This window comes from Buteo buteo, chromosome 9 (genome assembly GCF_964188355.1).
Source record: "Buteo buteo chromosome 9, bButBut1.hap1.1, whole genome shotgun sequence".
NCBI lineage: Eukaryota > Metazoa > Chordata > Aves > Accipitriformes > Accipitridae > Buteo > Buteo buteo.
The window spans coordinates 948,758-968,945 of NC_134179.1; the positions used below are offsets into that span (position 1 = coordinate 948,758).

The 20,188-nt window shown below is 43.9% G+C and overlaps 1 protein-coding gene across 11 annotated transcripts in view; it reads left to right on the forward strand.

Annotated features, from left to right (window-relative positions):
- GRAMD1B (GRAM domain containing 1B) overlaps positions 1–20,188 on the forward strand; it is a 103,731-nt gene that overhangs the window by 13,121 nt on the left and 70,422 nt on the right. For 7 of the 11 annotated variants that reach the window (XR_012651470.1, XR_012651468.1, XR_012651469.1 and 4 more), the window contains exon 2: positions 966–1,043. Coding sequence is in view for 6 of the 11 variants with exons in the window: in XM_075034832.1 (XP_074890933.1) it covers positions 966–1,043 (78 nt within the window). In the remaining 5 variants the exon portion in view is untranslated. Of the gene's footprint in view, positions 1–965; positions 1,044–11,974; positions 12,232–14,133; positions 14,227–17,294; positions 17,339–20,188 lie in introns of those variants that run through there. The other 4 variants (XM_075034834.1, XM_075034835.1, XM_075034831.1 and 1 more) reach the window with 4 other exon arrangements.

The following is a 20,188-nucleotide window of genomic DNA, read 5'->3' on the forward strand; positions in this document are numbered from 1 at the left end:
TGATACGGTAGTTGCATTTCTGTGGCTTTTGGGCAATGTGCTGTGCAGATCTGTTGACAATGCAGTAGAAGCTGTGATTGCAAGCATGCGTATGCATACCCGAACTAGCTTTATTTGAATGGTTTAGGTCCTACCAACAGTGAAGCCACAGCATTGTCAGCACAGCCTGTGTGTGCAGGCAAGTGTACTGAGTGCCCCAGGTGGGACTGTGCAGTTTGTGTTAAAGCTGTGTTGCCATGACTCCATAGCCAGTGGTACCCTGGCGAAGTAGGTTGAAGCTAGTCCAGGAACATCTGCTCTTTGCGCTGCGGTCTGTTACCTGAAGGCAGAATCAGAGCTACCTACTGCTCAGAAGGAAAACTCTTGCAAAGAAATGAAGCTAATAGAAATGAGATGCAGGAACCCTGATGAGTTCCTGGAGCAGGCGGAGGCTGCTAGAAGGGAATAAGGCGAAATCTATACAGTAGATGTACACAGAAAAAAAATCGCCGCCAAAACACCTATTTAAAGGGGCAGAGTGACATCTTGTGGACTCAGCATGCAACTCTCCACCAGAAATTTAGTGTTGTCCGCTTCGTCCTTAGTAAGAGTTCATTTTAACTGTTTTGTCCTGCTGCCGAGAAGTGAGGGGTATATGAACATGCAGCAGTTAGGTATTTGAATGTTAAGCTGTAAGAAGCTGTTCTGGGATGGCATGATGAAACTGCATACAGGCAATGTGTAAGGCCACTTTTGTATTTCAGAAAGTTCTTAAGTAAGTGTCATTAAGTGAGGTTAAGAGGCTTCAAACCAGTCATGCCTGTTGTAAATCAGATATGAATTTAATGTATTCTGTTATTTTCTCTTTGCACTCCCAAATATGAACCTAGTGGGTTTTTTTCTTGTTCTGGCTTTAAACCAGGGTGGTTTGTAGGGACTTATACAAATCTGTCTAATTGCTTCTGTTTTCCTGTCTCATACTGCAGCAGCCAGCAGAGCAGCCAGCAAAGCAGCCACGATGATGAATCATCCCGGTTCTTGAGCCCTCATATGTGTGAGGACAGGTAAGCCTGGTCACAGCTGAATTGGGGGAACGCCTGGAACCGCTCAGTGAAATTACATGGGCTGGGCTGGTTGAGGTCCTTATTTATTTTCCCTATATTTCTCAGAGTTATTTAACAAGAAATGTGATTTACATTGGTCTTATCAATGTCTAAAAAGATGCATTTTTTGCCTACTGAAAAGTAGAACTTGTGGGACAAATGCATCCAACTCCTCAAGTACCCTGCATTTTCTTTTGAGGCACATTCCCCAAAACTGTAGCTGGTGTGGATAGCTTCATCAAACTTGCTGTCTATTGATTAGCAGCTCTGATCTTTAAAAATACAGAAGTGAAATTTTGTATGTGGTTCTTGTCCTCAGCAAAGACAATGTTGACCTTGGCTGCTGTATTTTACTTTTGATGTGTTGTGACAGTCCTAAGGTATCTAGAGCTCCTGTGTAACAGCTGGGTGAGAACTGCTATGCAGTTCCAGAAGAAGCCTAAATTTCTTCTTCTTTAGGTTGATTAATGACTGCTTCAAATTGCAGCATTGGCACAAAAGCTGTTGAAATATGAATGCTTATTTTTGTGCATGATTTACTGTTGCCTTGCTCAGAGTTGTATGATTAAGTTTTGTTGTATCTTGTAGTTCATCTTTTGAGCCTGAATCTACTTAATTTTTTCTGCCGTGCATGAACTATGAGCCCTGAGCTACTACTGCCTTTCTATCCCAGGCCAGCTCCTGCAGGCCTGTTTCCCTGCTAATATCCTTGGGACCAGTGTTGCATTGGGACTTTGGTTTCTGAAATTCCCATTGTTTTGTTACTGCATTGCACGGTGGAGTTATGTTGCATTTTACTTGGCTGATCTCGTGACTGGGGGTCATGGTGAGCCCACAGGAGGGGGCATATGCTGAGATTTGGGAACGGCTTGCTTTGTGCTGCTGCGTAGTGGGTTACAAGAAGCATCTGAATGTGGTGTCTTCCACGCTGCATGCTTGTATCTGGGCATGGTCCCTCACAAGAGCATTATTTCAGGTCTGTTACTCAGTTACTCCACATAAGCTGTCTCTGAGGTCAGAGGTCTTTCTTACAAACTTTATAGTAGGGCAAATGCTTACTGAACTCAGACTCCCCACTGTGATGTCAAAGGCCAATGGATTGAGTAAGAACTGAGTAGCAGCTGAGTAGATATCTGAGGAATTGACTCACTTGAGAGAACCTCCTGACCCTGAAGAGCTAATTAATATCCCAACAGAGTTTGGCTCAGAATTAGCACTTGGTAGTTGTAGCTAACCTTTTCCTCCATATGTTTCACTCCAATTACCAGTCTCTGGTGCTGCGGAGCCTGGCATAATTGACTAGTGGGGATCGGTGTTTCCAACCAGGAAATAAAGAATCTGACAGCAAAGCAGATGGGTACTTAGGGGATACCTGGGCTTCCTCTATTTCATGTATGCTGTTATACCATTTGGTCTGGGATTTCATAGGTTAAACAGGGTTAGGCTTCGTTAATACTCAGATGGGGGATTTCTAGGCATAGCGAGAAGGGGAGTCATTTGGAAGGGCTGCCTGTTTCAGATCTAGATTAAACTGGAGCCTCTAGACTGGTGCTAAGAATATCTTCCTGTCTGGAACTGATGTGTTTTAGGTACAGCACAATCAGATCTCAGGCCTATTTATGCAGAGCTGGGGTGATGGTGAACCTTCTGACCTCTCTTATTGGGGACCTGCAATATTCCTGCTGCCTAGACTTAATTACAAATTACAGAAGTTCTGTTTTCATGGAGGATACTGATCCTTAAATAATCCATACAAGGGCTAGTAAATTGCCTTTGCCACTTTGGGGTTTTTTTTCCCTTCTTTGCCAATGTAATTGCATGAGGCTCCACTGGTATAGTCTTCCTTTGGATACCAGTAGCTTGTGCTCATGAAACTTAACCAAAAAACCAACTCAAACACATTTTGAGTTTCATGTAAGCTGTGAAGCTGGACAGGAATTAGTGAGAAGGCTAACAAAACGTTTGAGAACTTGTTATTTACTATTCCTATTAACAAAGTTGAAGGTTGTTTCTGAGGCATCTTGAATCTGCTAGACTCTTGAAAATTGAATTAGGAGGGTCTTTCTTGCTGATCTTATGGTGATATATTTGACCGCTAACAAGAAGTCCTCCACCCACAGTTATGGAGCTCTCTGCTTCTGTTACAAAGAACTACAGGCAGTTCTGTTCACTTGATCAATTGACTATTGTACAGCAGCTCTTAAATCCCCCAAAAACCTAAACAAAACCACAACCACCCAGGGTTTCAGCAGGCCTGTAAATTGTGACAAAAGCTGAGCGGAGTAGGGCAGAAGAGGGGAGAGCAAGAAACCATGTGGTATGTACTGGAAGGTGCACCTTCTCTTGGCATGCTGCCTCTGCTATCACAGGCAGAAGGAGCCTCTGCTGCACTTGAAGGATTAGAGGAGAGAGCAAGTGAGAATCTGTAACAACCTCAGTACATCTGGCGAAGTGCTGAAAGAAGCTACTCCAGCCAAAAGTAAAGGGATGCTGAGTTGCTAAGTTGACTCTGGGATAAAAAAAATGGAGCGGAATACATAACTGAGGATGGCTGAAATCTGGACTAGGTATAGCAAAGATTTTAACTGCATGCCTGCTCTTACTGTACAAGATGGTACCAGGGGGTGCTGCTAGTGGAGTTAAGCTTCTCAGTGATGGATTTCCAAGGACTATGCTCCAACCCTCAGGTCTTTTCAGAGAAGACTGAGAATTTTGTCCTGCTGCTGGCAGATGCATTCTGTGTTCTCTAGCAATTCTTTTTCTTGAGGTGTGAGTGCTGCTGTTGGCTTGTGCATTGTGAAGTACTGCCATGGTCCAGAACCCATACCCTGAAAAGGCATCCTGCAGGACAGCAGTGAAGCAGGTCTGCCATCTGCATGTGTCTTCACTGAGGAAAAAGCTTTCCTTCTGCAAAGTCATGTAAGTTGTCAAGTGTCTGTCATGCCTGCTTTATGCTGAGAGGGGGCCTATATAGATTTTATTTTGTTTTGGGGTAACTATGTGTTTTATGAGTATTTTTAGAGCCTCAGAAGGGAGAGGTTAGTCGGACAGGCTAGAAAGAGTCAGGTTTTGTATGAATTTAGGGCTCAGTTCCTTGCTCTCTGCCTGGGTGAGTCATTTCATGTTGCTATTAATGAAATAAGGATAATTCCTTTCTTTACCTCACAGGAAAATAGAGGTGGTGAATTGAGTATGAGTTGCTCAGATGCTGAAACACCACAACTGTGTAAGTACAAAGATAGGCAGAGCTGAGTTACTGAGTGTCCAAGTAATTGTGCTCACAATAGCAGCTTTTCTTAAAGTAATTCAAAGGGTGGGTGAGGTTGGGATGGAGACAGCCAGAGACTTTGATGAGATGTGTCTCACACAACAGACTCCATAATCGCTGTAACAAGACAAGAGTATGTATGAATTACCTTGAGCTTTCATCTAGATTAAGTCCAAGTTCATGAGCCTGCTTCTGTTTGATCCAAGGATTTGTTTTTTGTCGTGATACAACAGAAGGGGCACCCATCAGGTTTAGGATGCAGACTATGTTTTAATTAATAGTAAAAGTTAAGCTACTGAACCAGAGGAAGAATCCGTCCTTAGACTCATACTCAGTCTAAGGAAGAGGCTAACTGTTAAGAGAAGAGGACATGGAAAGTACAAGGATGAAAAGCAATAGGCAGAGGGGAAATGGGGGAGAGAAGCGAGTGGCAGTTTACATGAGATCATATAAAAATTATTTACACAAAAAACTAAATGTAAATCAAAATTATTTACATTAGAGGTCATATCAAAATGCAGGAGATAGGGAAGAGCAGTTAGTTTTTAAGATGTCTCAGTCTGATATGTTCTACGTCTTGGCTGCAGCTTAATTAGCCCTCTAAACTTAAACTGTGCAGTACCTTATTCTGCTAGTTCCAGGGCTGTGGGGCTTCTTTTTCCTTTGTGTAAGCTAGTAAGGGTTTCTCAAATAATGGATCAAAATTCACGAAAGAGAGCTTGCAAGGAGATTAGGGAACAGCTTAAGACATAAGCTTATGTCTTAAGACTTACATTATAGACTTATGTCATAGACTTATGACAGCTTAAGAAATTCTGTCGGTTGCTTGGATTCCCAGGAAGTTCTGTAAAGATCAGAAAAGAGGTCAAACTTTGAAAATGTGCCAAAATTACATCCTTGGGGTGTGTGTAAGAGGTCAGGATAAATTCCGTATTTTATATATGTACCCGGGGCTTGCTTATGCTGCATGTTCCTAGCCTGTGTCCCTTTACCCTTGATACAAAGAAGTTGGCACTAACGTACCATGCCCCTGTGTGCCTGCAAGTGGAGGCACAGCAAAGATTGCTACCTCTGTAGCTTCAGGGATAGTAGAAGGTTTTTTCTATTGGTTGGGGTAGCTGCAGATAGACAGGTGAGAACTGAGAGCAAAAGGTGCCCATGCATGCTGGGTCTGTCCTTGAAAGGGGGGGTGGGCAGGGGCTAACAGAGCCTTGTTTGTGTGTCTGGATGTGATGATTTTGCAAGGAACAGAGTGCAGGAGCTCTCTGTCACCTGGGCTATGCCAACCCACACAGCATGGTGCAGGCCTCCTGCATTATGAAGGAGAAGAGCTTACAGGAGTAAAAGGGAATGGCTGCTGTTTTAAAGGTGAGGATTAAGTAGAAGCCAGCTGCTGCTTTCTAGTAAGAGCGTAAAATACGGGGGGACTAGCTCACTGGTCTTTCCAACCGTGCTAGCTGTAAGGGATGCCTGAATTTCAAGTCCTTGATAGGAAGGATCCTAATGCTAGTTAAATCCCTGAGTAACTTTTAACCGTCACAGATGGATGCCTTTAGGGAGGTTTTCAAAAGTGGTGCTAAAGACTTTGTGGAGAAGACTTGCAAGCTAATGAGCTCTCAGAGGGTCCCAGACCAGAACCCTGGTGCTCTTGCAATAACTTTAGGGTGACTTTGGATTTAGATCTAGCTCCAAACTCCAAGTCAGTTGGACTTAATATTAAATAGAAAGTTTAACCAGAATGGTACAAGTCTCCTTTGTCACGTAGGAAAGATGGTTAATATTTAGATTCAGAGCTAGTACCCTTTTTCCCTTTTCACCTTCTGGTTGCTGCTGCTTCCTGAGCCCCAGCATTGATTCTCTGCTGTAGAAGACAAGAGCAGCTTAAGATCAGCTCTCGTACACTTGGATCACAAGATTGGCTACTGTCAGCAGAGCTAGCCTGAATGGAAGCATGACCTGCTCTCTGTTCCTCATATGCCGACATTGTTTTTTGTTTTAAAGATGGACTGTTGTTAATTGCAGAGTATGTCTATGGTCTGCTGTCAGTGGAGGTAAGGCTGGTTTTTTTGTAGAAAATCAGTATTGGATTTAATTCATCAAATTGTGCTACGTTTGCACTCTCTTTCATTCCTGTTCTCCTTTTATTTTAAGGAAACTGAATTGAGAGCACTTTGATTTGAAGCAAATTGGGGATAGTTCCTGTTGTTCCCTCCTCTGTGACTGTGAGGGGTATGGAAGGACAGATACCTCTCCTTTGTGTGTCTTACTGGGGCCACAGATGTGGAGGAGACCTTGCAGGATTAATTGGCTTCCTTGTGCCTTTTCCTGTACTGGTGGTGGTTGTTGCTCAGCGCATGGGAGCCTGGAGCTTTGAAGAGTTCAGAGCAAACTTGAGAACTGGGTAGTTTTATGCTATCTAGAGTAACATAGTCAAATATCATATCTCTGGGTATTAGCTGATTGCCACTCTTGAGACAGTTTTATTGATATCATGGATAGGTTTTGTGCAGACAATAGGTGAAATAGATTGTGTGAATCCCCACCATCACTAAAAAGAAATAACTTTTAAAATTTGGCCTTCTGTTCTAAGCTATCATGGCAAAATGATACCTGCCTATTTCCCTTCTGAAAACAGTTAGCTCTCAGAGCTTGTAGTGTGAGAAGCTGCATATGCAGATCAGTAATGTAACTTCACAAGAAAAAGCATGATCTTACACTAGATATGACAGTAGGACAAACCAGGATTTGGATCTTGCTCCTCCATTTCCTGATCAGTTCTGACTCTATTGGCCTAGTGTTAGTTAAGATTAGATAAACCCTAATGTGCCTTGCATATCACTGAATGCAGAGGAGGTCTGACAGACCTCACATGGCTGCGTCACTAGCTCGTGATGCTCAGGAACATGAGGAGGTGGTGAAGAGGCGTTTTAATGTCCTTTTTCCCTGAGACACTGGGCAGACTCCTTACCCTTCCTTCCTGTTCCCAAGAGCAGAAGTTTCAGTTCTGTAAGTGTACTTCACTTGCAGACCTTAAGTAACGGTCACCCCATCAGCTCTGTATCCTCTGGGAGTACTGTGATTCTCAGAATATTATGGCAGCTGTCTCGAAGCATGTGGAGAAGTGGCAGAGAAGGGATGCATTATAATTAACCATCCCCTTTCATCGGTCTCCAGTTCTGTATGTAAGCCTCCTTGGCCCTTGTTAGCAGGCTTTTTTGTGAAGTACGCTGTCAGCTGCTGAGCAGTTAGCATGGTTTCACCTTGCAACAAAGCATTCACTTGTGCCTCGGAGCCTTCCCTGTGTTGCTAACAGCAGGTCTGAGGGAGTGAGGCTACCAGCTGGATGCTGAAGAGCATGCTGGTATCTACAGCTTGGTGTGAGCTACTCAAAGATATTTCCTTGTACTCCTTGGACGGGGTTTCTTGGTGTAAATAACATGCTTCGAAGTGCCCAGGTTTTGCTGCCTCAACTCTACCAATGAGTGTTACAGTCGAGCTGTGGCTGTGGTGCAGAATGTATTGCACTTCCAGCTTTGTTCCTCTGCTTGCATGTTCTACCCAGGACTTCTTTTTAAGTAGTCATTGCTGTGAGATGCCAACTGGCTGTTGAGAGCAAGGCCGGTTGTTCAGAAGACTAACTTAGATTTGTTCTGCTTGCACCTCCTTCCATTTTAAACCAGATGTGGAGAAGGAGGGCATTCTGAGAGGAAGAGTCTTGGCATTAAGCCTGTTTTAGGGCCTTTTGAGATTATTTGGTCAACAATTGGACCGTTTTCAGACAAAGGGCAAGATCAATAAAGACAGACAAGGCCATTGTGGCCTTCTGTTGCAGCACTAAAACTTCAACCCTGCTGTAAAATTAGCCATCACAGAGTCTCAGAACTTAACTGATTTCAGCCTCCTGCAGCCAGAGCTAGGGGCTTCAAAGATGCAGAGAAGTAAGGGGGTTTCTAGGGAGCCTGATGCTTAATTCTGTTAGTGCGTGACCAGGTTTACGCAGTGATGCAGGGAGTGACTGCTATAGAACCTGTATTGCAGACTTCTACTTTAAATCTCTAGGCCAGAGTTTCCCAAAGTGTAGAACACATGATGGGGGTGCCTTCTTAAGCTGGGGTGTGTCCTGGGACACATCCAGGGGCTATAACTGTCCTTCCAATTTTATTGCATGTGCCCAAACTGAAGGGTCTGGGAATTTTAACTGTACCAGTGATCTCTCCCCTTCTTGATAACACTTGTAGAAATGAATGGATGCTAGAAATCAGTGCAGGGTTTCCTCAAAAAGAGCATCATGTAGGCAATGCCTCTTTGTCTCCCTGTCAGAGAAACCCACCTTTCTTCATCCTGGGAACATTTTAACCAAGATGTCATTAGAAACCAAGATGTACCTATGAGTCATGTCGTGAATGTGCCTGGCGCTTCCACTGCAAAGAAAAGCTCTGAAAGTACGTTGTTTGTTGCTTCCATCTCATGTGATGTGACTGATTAATACAGTGCAGTAAAACAAAGGTGGTATTAAGAGAAAATGTGATGGGACGGTGTACAGCTCTTCAAGTCCCCTTTTTCTAATCCCTTTTCGATGTGAAGGGACGGGGATATTTAGGGAAGCCTCTGGGCGAACAGCAAAAAAGCACATCTCAAAATATCATTCTGGAGTTCTGTGTTTCTTCTTTGGTCTTTAACCAGGTCTCTTCCTCTCTTTCCCCCCAGATAGAATAGCTGCAAATCTAGGCCGCCATGTGTTACTGAAATGTTTTGTTAATATTATTTGCATACAGCAATGCCTAGGATCCCTGGTTGTAGTCTGGGACCTGGTGTGCTATTTAAGTGGAAGCAAAAGGTGATCTTATCTGCACAGAACTCAAACTGGAAATCTAAGCCAACAGTCAGTTGATGGAGCAGACAAATAGTATGGGAGAATGCAGGTAACAGAACTTGTCCTTTAGCTTCTCTGTGGCCTATGAAGCCAAAAAGCGAGTTTGAAAGGGGCGTTTCTCTCTTCAGAATACTGCCTGGGAGGTAGAAATGAGGCCTGTGTATCCACTTAGTAATCACCAATAAAAGACTAAAATGTGATGCCAAACAGACATCCCAGCTGAAGAGGGGATCATACAGTGTCTCAGCTTATGCTGCTGTTAACTACTCAAGTTAGCAGACTGAGATGCTGATGGCAGTGTCTGTAAGGAGTACATAGCATCTCTTTTGCCATCCTTAGTACAGGGGTTTGTAATACCAGGCAGTGGAGTGAGAAGGGTGTCTCAAGGCAGTATCTGCTTGAGTTGCTATGGCTTTAATCTGCCTCAATTGTTAATAAGAGCTCAAAGCTTTCAAGCTTTACCTAACAATCCTGGAGATGAGATGGAGCAAAATCTCCTAATTTATAGTGACTTTTTTGACACACAGGGGGCACAGAAAAGAAGATAAATGCTCAAGTGACTAGGTAGGGGGGAGTATTGCAGGGATAAGCCAGTTAAAACGTACTTGTTGAGCCAATAAATTGATAGACAGGACTGGCCTATGTTGAAGGGCAGAAACTGAAGGCTTTTTTTTTTTTTAGCTCTCCTACTTCAGTTTTTTGAGAATCTGGGACCATAGTATATGTCTAAATCAGAACTGGCATTACTGTTTACAGCCCTGGCTTTCTAGCTGATTGCTTAGGGAAGCTGTATGCCCAGAGGGAGGCTGATCATTCTGCCTAAGCTTCAGACTGCAGCTGGAGGAGAAAGTGCTGTTGACCCATGCTGCTGCTGCTGCCTCAGCTTCCCTTGAGACTCTGGCAGGTTATATGAGTGGTGGAAGGGAATCTGGGAATAGCTTTTTTTCAGCTTGAATGCATGTGCTTCTGCCCTTACAGAGACCTTTACAGGCCCTTGTTTACAGTGCAGTCATCAGCTGTTTCTGAAACCCAGCTGCTGAGTGCAGGATATTTCTTCTTACTTTTCTGTAGGGACAGAAAAATTTCCCCAAAATCTGAGGGCACTTGTCTGAACTGGGAAATTAAATTATTTTGGATCTGCTTGGTGAAACATCCTCTTACTCTTGTAAGATAGCTGCTATCTGTTGTACAGGTTGCTCTCAATGTGAGTCCCTGAACAAATCAGCTTTTTCCTAACTTTCTAGTCAGTACATAAACACTTTATCGTAGTCTCTTCCATGCTTTTAGTGCTACGTATCTTTGGTGCGTGCAAGTATTTGCAATGGTTACCTTGGAAAATAAGTGCGTCTTTACGCTTTATAGTTGGCTGTCTAAATGGGGAAATAGCAAGCATTCAAAATGAGTTGTAATACAAAATAAACAAACAATATGGGGTGGGGAGGAGGGGAATTAGGTGGTGATGGTAAGTAAGTTCTTAATTCTTGCTGCATTCCATGACCATAGGAAATGAGATGCTATTTGGAAATGCACTGCACGAAGAAGAGCTCCTTAAAGTAAGAGGTAGTTAAATGTTACATACTTTACAAAGAGATCCCTGTAACTTTGTATTTTGACTGCCTCTATTTACATACTTCTTTCCACACTGAGATGAAGCCCATTTAGCAGAGCACTGGACTCACTAAGAGGAGCTCATCTGTGTGTCCCTGGGAAGAAGTGTTAATTGGTGCTGGTTTGTTGGTGGGAGACACCGGAGGCACCTGATGAATCATCAGGCATAAAGTACACAAGTTCCCCTATAGTGACCTGATAGCTCAGACTGAGCTGCACAGGCTGCTCTATTTACTAGTGGATCAGAGAGTCCTGGCAGAAAAGGCAAAGAGCAGAAAAAGTTCCTTGTAATGGGTCAAGCTGGGCTCGGAACATGCTTTTATGGACTCTATCTCTGCAAGCCATACTCTGGCTTCCTTCTGAGCTAAGCACTCATGCTTTTTACCAAGAAGAAAACCGGTGGTGATGTTGATGCTCAAACCAGTTATTCTCCCCCTGTTTCAGGAGACTTGGGAAAAGCTGTGTTAGCTTCCACCTGGTAATGGACAGCCTAGTTCAAGAAAAATGGTAGCTGGTAAATTCTGGCCTTGAGAATTTCTTTCTGGTAATTAACCTCAAATTCTTTTTGTTTCTATAGAGAATTCTTAATTGTGTCTTATCTCATAGCAGCAGCATATCTGGCAGAGACTTAAAGGCAGCTGTGCCTTTAAAATTGAATTGCCTGTGATGGAGGAAATCTGAGAGCAGAGGAAGACCAGTGCCTCTTGCGCAGATCAAGCTCTTTGGAGATCTCTCCATAGCTCTGCCTTCTCATCAGCCTAGTCACTGCTCCTTTCCTCTGAGGCCAACTGCAGTGGCTACAATAATATCAGCAAAAGCGGTCCTAGAACTGTCTCAGTGGTGGAATTACATCTTTCCACGGTGGATTCTGAGGTCACTGCTCTGTGCCACTTTTCCCCCAAAACTACTGTGCGTGTGTAAACAAGCTGGGATTCTAATCTCTTTCAATTCAACAGTGTTTTGCTCCCTTGCTGCTGAAGTGACGCTTCCTCAGGGTGCTGGGGAGCACATTGGCACTTGGACAGACTTCCCCATTTCTGCAGATGACTGTAACCGTGTGAGTGCTCACTGACCTCCGCATTTCTTTTCCTTCTCCTCTTTCCTTGTTTTTCCTCCCACCCATTTCTTTCTTGGCCTTTGCAGAGTATTTGTTGTGCGTTTTGGTGATAAGATGGCAGCATGCATCTCCCCACTGCACCATGCATCATAACAAGGTCAGGCATTGTAATGGTACTAGCCAAGGTCAGTCCTTGAGACCCTCTGCTTTTTTTTTTTTGTTTGTTTCCCCCCTGTTCTCCTGCAAGTTTGACCTAATACTTTTCCTTAAGTCTTTTCTGCTGCTTGTTTTCCCTTTCTTCTGAAGTACCCTGTGCCAAATCCTTGGTTGTAGTATGCTCTGTTATGTGCTTTCTCTTTCTCTCCCTAACCCCTTTCGCTTGTTTACATGGTAGGCCATATGTAATATGGGCCTGCTTGAGGGATATGGGTCTATCAAAGTTTTCAGCATTGTAAGATTTTGTTATTTCTTTACTCTGAAAAAGAATCTTTGCTTCAGGCTTAGAGATGTAAGCACTCTGACTTCTTTATGTGAGCTTGAGCAGGCTGTTGCTTTGTGCAGCACCTGCCATGCGTCAGTCCCCTCAGAAACTAGGGATCTTTATTCTGGGTTCCCCAATGGAGTGTAGCTTTGTGGTATGTGACACTGTGGGAAAACAGGCATCTTCTGTATTTGCAGCCTGGCATCCTTGGTTCTGCCCTGTTGCTGATGCCACTGCTACTGGAAGACCCCTTGAACATGCAAGGGGTAGTGAGTGTCTTGGGCCCTAGGAGGCTTTCAATGCTGATGTGAAGTACTTCTCTGTCTGCCAATTGGAAGCTTGTGTTTAAGACCTGGGTCTGGAGCCTCTGCTTTAGCTACTTTCTTCTGTCTCAGGTTTCAAAAATGAAGTATCCAGGACCTTTCTCCTCCTCGTAAGAATTTGCAGCCATTCCTCTAGGGTTTTTATTCATAAAGCCAAAATATTGTGTTGTATGTTCTTGCTACAAGGTTTTCACCCATTTATCTGAAATACACGAGGTTAGTTTTTTGCCCAGGATAGGATATTGCATTAGATGCCCCATGGGTCCAGATGACTATAGAAGGCTTTGTTTCTTTGGTGTGCTACCTATGTGTGTCTATGGATTATCCCTTGGGCAGTGTCAGCCCAAAGACTGAAGGTTGTTGGACTCCATATAAAGATTTAGCTTGACGTACTTTTGGAAGACCTAAGTTACAAAGGATCTGAAATGTCTTGGCTGTTAGGTACTGTAAAATACTCTGATTTGTCAAGACAAGATGTTTAGCATTATTCTGAGTGAAAATGGTGTTCTGTTAAGGTCTTGGGCTGTGGTGTGACGTGATGTGACTTCTTTCATGCTGTGAGTTATTTCAGAATAACTTGACCTAAATGAAAAGGGAGATGATCAGGCCATAATTCTTCTGCCCAAGGTAATGAAGTGTTACTGCCTTTTCACCAGTGGCTGCAAGTTATTTGCAAAGGCAAGTAAAAACTAGAAGATGGCTTTTCATTTCCTGTCGAATTCACATCAAGGAGGAATTTCTCTATGAAGCATGCCATGAGTCATCAAGTATTCTGTTGTTAGCCTGCCCCTTTCAGAGTGAAGGAGTCTCTTCTGGGGTGGGAGAGGTTATTGTGCCATCTCAAGCAAATGGAAGGCAAGAGTTCAAAACGTGCAAGACAATGAAGGGAAAAAGAGCCAAAAGACTCTGTGAAAGCAGCAGCCCTCTTGCTCAAGAGAGCAGCAGTAGCAATCTGAATCATCCCAGTTTCTACCCTCCTGATACTGACCCTCTTTTTCCTTACACAATAGTATTTTTCCTTCTCCAAAGTCTCTATAGGGAATTATTTTTCTTCACCTTTTGATGGAGGGGATCTTTTCTCCATTCTCTTCTTCCAGGGTAGCTGAAGGTACAGTGCTTCTGCTGTGGTGCTGTTCTACATTGCTGTCCTTTCCAAGACCCTAAGTTCTAACTTGCATACTATGACAAACACTGTATTCACATAGCTTAGAAAGAAATGGCTTACAGGCACTTTCTGTTCTGTGTACAGTTTGACTACAGCTCCCATAATGCCAAGAGTGCGAAATGCATATTTTCTTTCTGGAAATGAAGTCTCATGTGACTTCCCAGCTGCTGCAGCAAAGGAGTCCTTCTGATTTTTTTTTTCCTCCCCCCAGGGAAATGGAGGTGTGCCCTAGCTTGTAGATGCTGTGATTGCATATGATTTTCTCTGACAGCAGAGGCTGTAGAGCTGCAGAACACTGACTTGGGAAAGGATTCAGGAGTTTATCCATCTGGCACATTTTCCTGGGGATCTGTACACCTGTACACTAAGGTGCATAACAGTTAAACTATCTCTTCCTTGCATTCTTTGTAGCAGCTCTTTTTCTCTCCCCGTAATGTTTCCTGATCTGCTTCTAGGTTTCCCTCCTGCTAGTTCTGTTACTAACAGGTTTTGCATGCATGTTTCACAGAGGCACAGGGTTGTTTGTTTGGGGTTTTTTTTTTTTCGGGTTTTCTTTTCTTTTTTTTTTTTTTTTAACTGCTCCCCCAAATCCTGCAGACTTTCCTTTCTCGCCATATGGGAGAATCAAATAGTAGCTGAAGTGGCGCTTCACAGGTAGCATGTTGCATTCTGTGCCTGCAGGTGATGCACCTTTTCTAGGGAACTAATCTGTCTGAGCCTTCTAAGCCCCTTGTTTCCACTGTGTGGGTACTTAAAGTAAATTTTTCTGTTAACATGGATCTTTCAGAGGTGACTCTGCTCTGGTTAGAGCAAAGCTAGAACTGTAATGATGGGCAGTAGTCAAGCCACAATGATGTATCTATACAGAGGATGCCCTAATGGCTGTGAGTTGTGACAGTTTTTGACTGTTTGAAGGGACGGTGACACTTGCAGGTAGTGCAGTGTCAAGCAATGTTTTCTTATTTGTAAGATACCTTTTTGGAAGTAATTACAAGCTCAAACCCAGAGCTAACATGGCTATTGTTGTAGCTATTTATAGAGCTTTGAATTCTTACCCAGACCTCAAGTGTGTCATAGTGGGTTGTACCCTTCCGAGAAGTGGACTTCCTCAGGAGATGTTTCCTGTTTGCTCTTAAGTTCATGAGCTATTGCACCCTGCTGGAACTACAGATAGCCTCTGCTGTAAAAAGACTGCAACATGGAAATTCAGCTTTTTCTGAATTGCAAAGTGAGGCTTTACTGGTTCTCCAGCTTATGATTTGCTGAAGGTCCTTCATGAGGCTGTTGGTTTGGGGTTTTTTTCCCCCCATGCTGCTGGGAATACTTGTAGCAAAATGCACACAAATGAGGAGGCTGCCATTAAGGGACTTCAGTGGCCCCATGAAAGAGGGGTTGGGGAGTAGATTGTCCACAGTGTGAGCATTTGCTGTTTGTGTATCTCTGTAACCACTGGATGTCTTATGGTTACTTTTTGGACTACTGTCATCAATGGTATAGCATAGGAGGTATTTTGGAAATTCACCTAGTGCACAACAAGGAAGACAATCCTTATCCTAGTGAGTGTAACTAACTCTGGTGGCGTGGTAGTATTTTTCCTACGTGGCATTGGATCAGGTATGTTGAAGCTGCATTATATCCACAGTAATGCTTGGGATGGAGATAGAGAAATATGTATGTGCTCATAAGATGGGCTTCATATTCCTGACAAGCATGAGGTTGGTGTATTTGAATATGCTGCGTAAAAGGGTGAAGTGTGCCACCCTTGACTTGTATAAGCAGGTGACTGCATGAATGCATCACAACAGAAACATATTCCAGAATTACATGTTCCCTGTATGCCAAGACAGGACTCGGTGGGAGAGTTCTCTGTGTATGTTGTATACTGATGGCCCTTGTTAGAGGTGGTTTAAGTGCTAAGTAATGTTGTCTGTCTGTGGATTGCTGGGCCCTCTTTACTGTTTCCGTTGCACATCTGCATGATAGTGACATCTGTTACATAGATTCCAGTGCGTACTAATGGCAGGACTGCAAAATACTTACTATAATAAAATGCAGTGGGTCTGCTCTGGGGATGTATGTGCATGTGTGTATGCCTGTGCGCAAGGGAATAGTAGGGGTATGGTTTTGCAGAGACTACATAGCTGCCCTTCAACGTGTGTAAACAGTTCAGTGTGTTGTAAATCATTTGCCGGTGCCCCTCGTCTTTGTGTACTATACTGTGCTGCCTGCTGTGTGCCTGAGCACAGCGTGCTGCAGTGTTGTATGAATAAGCACTTTCAAGCAGTGATGTTTCGAGCCCTCACAGGCTCTTAATTTGACTGAGCTCTGCGGTGTTTTTTTTACCTCCCTTCCAGCCAGGATTGCTCACGTCTGTCTGGTTTGCTAGTGCCAGAGAGCTCTGAGGAGCTGCGTACAACGGTTCCTGGGCTGGCTAGCTAATAGGCTCCAGACTGATTTACTGTAGTAAAGTAGGCCAGGAGGAGCCTGCAGGACTGGGGAGGGAGAAGCTGGGTGATGAACGGGGCGGCGTGAAGTCACTCTACTCCGCCAATCCGGGACCGCCTCAGCCAGGCAGGGCCCCGGCAGCTACGGATGCCTCTGGATGCTGGGACAAATTTTACCTTAGGTGATGATTTGATATTTTCAGTCTGAGCTGAGAGTGTGCACCAAAGAGTTCCTAGTTTAGGCCCAATCATTTCTGAGTGTTACTCTGAGGTGAGTGTTCTCAGTAGGGTGCAGATAACTAGCCTCCACCTTGCGTTTTTTTTCTCTGCACGTGCAAATCTCTCTCTTTAAATGGTCTGTCTCTGGTATGCTTATTTTGCACCATTGCTTCTCTACCTGTCTGGCTGAGCCCTTCCACTCTTTCCTTTCAGAAGCTGCCTCTTCCTTCCCTACTTCCATCTTCCTCATGTCTGATCGCTCCTCCTTTACCTGTGCACTGCCCAGAACCCACTTGCTTTCTTCCTTTCTCCTGATTCCTTAAGTACCCACTTGGGGGGTTGGTTGTGTCACTCTCCCTTCCCATAGAGCCAGAGGGAGAAAGAGCAGCACGTCTGGAAGATGGGTGACTTGCCTGCTCCCTGCAGAAGCTCAGACTTCAAAAGGAAGCTGGGAGGAGGGTCCCTTCTGTTACTCAGCATCCTACTAGACCTTTGGGTGGTGGCAGGGGGGAGGAGTTGGGGCGGGGGGTGGTGGTGGCAATGACTGAGGTCATGTGCCAGACTCCAGTCAAGTGTCTAAATCGGGATCATCTGCTTGAGATGCTTTTTCTGCCCATCTCTGGGGGCAGGAGGGAAAACTTGGGACTAGCTCTTAAGTAATTTTCTTAGTGTTCTCATCCTCCTGTCAAGTTGTTTGTCTTCTCTTCTTCATCCTCTTTTGACTTTACCTTTCTCTCCCCTCCCTTCTCCTTCAATGCTCTTGTTTACTAATAGGCCAAGCAGAAAACATGGAGACATCTGATATGGCGACAGCAAAGGTAGGATGGAAATGCTGCCGGCCTCACTGTGCGTAAGTGGTTTCGCTTGGCAACTTCTTACTTTGTCTATCAACAAATTTACTTTCTCCTGACCCTTTTCCCTGATGCTGGGAGTGGTACTAGTGCTGGGGTTGATGATGGGATTCAACTTCTGGGAGGAAGTTACATTGTGGCCACAGTCTCTGTTTGTTGCTTTTCTTGTAAGATTTGAGAAAATCTTGAAATGTTGATGTTCTAGGCGAAGGTCGTGGGTGGGAGAGAAATACAGGAGTCTGCATTACTGTCAGTGGCAGTTTGTCCATGAAGCCAAGAAGGGAGTGGGGATGCTGTTAGAAGCCTGCTTTGTTGCTGTATGAGAAAGGGACACTAGAGGGTGCTTTAGGGGCAGGATTCCCACACCCGGGGATGATGTGTGAGTAGAAATGCCTTTTGGCAGTCGTCTTTCTTTCCTTTTTTTTTTTTTTTTTTTTTTTAAAGGATCTCGGCTGAGTGCCGAGTGAGAAAGTAATTCGAGTTTATAGATGCATCCGCCCTTCTCTGTGAGGTTTCTCTGTTGCCTGTGCTGCTTGCTTTTTACCAGGTTGTAGGTTTTCCTTTCCTGTGGGCTGGCAGACTGGAAATCTGTAGGAATGGAACTGGATGGATTGAGATGGGTTTGTGAGGTGGAAATAGGAGATGTATACCATGCATGGCTTCAGCATGAAGCCCACGTGAGACCTGGGAAGCACAAGGCTGCCTCACCATTGACTGGTTGTATCTTGTGGCAGGGACCACTGGTTATGTCGCCATAGCATACGGTTTGTTTTCTAGTATGAGCCTGCCACTAATGTGACTTCGCTTGGCATCAGAACAAGGTTAAAGTGCAGGGAATGTGTCTGCAAAATGTATCTTGTGCTTTTATCTCAGCAGGTTCTGAAATTAAGCATGGTTGAAAAGAGCCGTAGCTTGGAAAGAGTGGGAAATGGCATTACTAGTTATAAAACTCCTGCTTTTGAGCTTGCGCTGAACTGGATGCTCTAGCATGGCAATATAGCATGCTGTGTTCCAGGAGGCAACTGCTCTACCTGGGGGTTAGAAGTCCATGGTTACCCCCCCCCCCCGCCCCGTGGTGCTGTTTACAGATTGTAGGGCTTATTCTTATGTCTTGGCTAGAATTCAAGTTGAGTTTGAGTTTTCCTTTTTCACGTTTGTTTCTGCTAAATACTGTAGACTTTTCTAAATACTGTACACTTTTCAGTTCCGTTTTCCAGAAGCCTGGGTGACAATGGTGAACAGCCGCCCTGTTTTGCCCTGGGACTGGGTTGCATGTCAGTGCAGGTTTTGAGGTTTTTAGTGTCTGTCAATAAATGGTGTGAAGTACTTCTGGATAAATGTTGCTTTATAAAGGTGAAGTCATCCTCGCTATCATGTTTGCTCAAGTTTCAACGGCTTGTCACTACAAACCCACTTACAGTTGTAGTACTTGGAAAAAAAATTACCACTGAGAATGCTGAAGGGCCAGTGGCATTGGAGCCAATTGAAAATGACACTCCATTTCAATTGCAGCTGTTGTGGCATTTTGAGGGACACCAGCTTTTCTATGTTGAAACCCAGACATTTTCAAAGACAAAACCAACAAAGTCACTTTAAAATACTTTTTGTCTGTACCTGGTTTTTTTATAGTTTCTTGGTTTTAATTAAAGGAAGACATGATCTACAGTGTTAAGGCACCATCTTAGTGTGAATGTACTGAAAACTGGAAAAAAAAAAAAAAAATCCCTGAAAAAATGTTTTTGGGAAAATGTATCTTGAGCGAAAAACTGAATCTAATTTGAACCTTCTAGAACAGATATGTCTTGGAAATTAGTTATGATGGAAATATTACTGGAATGTGTACAGGTTTATTTGGACTTACACTATGGCAAGTGCTAATGTTTAGTCCCCTATTCTGTGTTGAAACCCAAATGTTTTTCCATGGTCTGTTTTCTTTTCTGAGTTTGTGTCTGTTACCTCTGTTACAGTTGCTTTGGAGCCTCTGAGCAGTGCTATTCATTTTGCTTAATTTCTGCTGGGGTTAGCCTGGGCCCTGGGCTAGCAAAGAACTTCTGAGAAGGTTTAACAGATTTGTTTTCTCAGTCTGACATGATGCCAAAAGAGGCCATGGGATGTAATATCAGGATGTTACTTCCACGGCTGCTCTCCATTGTGTTGCACTGTCACTTCCTTTTCTGCTGGGGCACCTTTCAGGGTATCTCAAGAACTGGCATTTCCTGACATGCTGAAGAATGGTACCATATTTAGTGCATTAAAAATAGAGGAGTGCAGCTTTTACTCTTTTGTAGCCTGTGGTTTTAATCCCAGGGTAATCAATCATTCATCCTCATCTTGAGGCTTTTCAGAACTGTTAGTGGAATCAGAAAACTTTGTCCCTTCTATGCTGTGGGGCACCTTGCTTTGGGATTGTCACATGGTGTCATGTCACCTCGCAGCTTTGCTTATATGGTGCCCTGCTAAAAGTAGGAACCGTGATTGTTTTGTCCCTGCTCCCTGCTGAGTACCAATGGGAAAAGTAGTTAACCTGTTAAAGAGGGGAAAAAAAAATCAGGCCACTGTGAAGCTAGAATGCTTCCTGGGAAAGCATGAATCACTTTCCAGGTAATCAGCTACTGGAAATGAGGAACATAAATCAGTGAGCTGCCTTTCATTGCCCTGACGCTGAAAGGTTCTTGTTCCTTGTACTGCAAGTACATACATGGGAAGTCCTCAGACTTTTTAGGGTGGGGTGGGGGGAGATATTTAAGCACCTGGTTTACTTGTTCCATCTTGAAGGAAATGTATTCCTCTTATGAGCTGTAATGGGAATGATGAGCG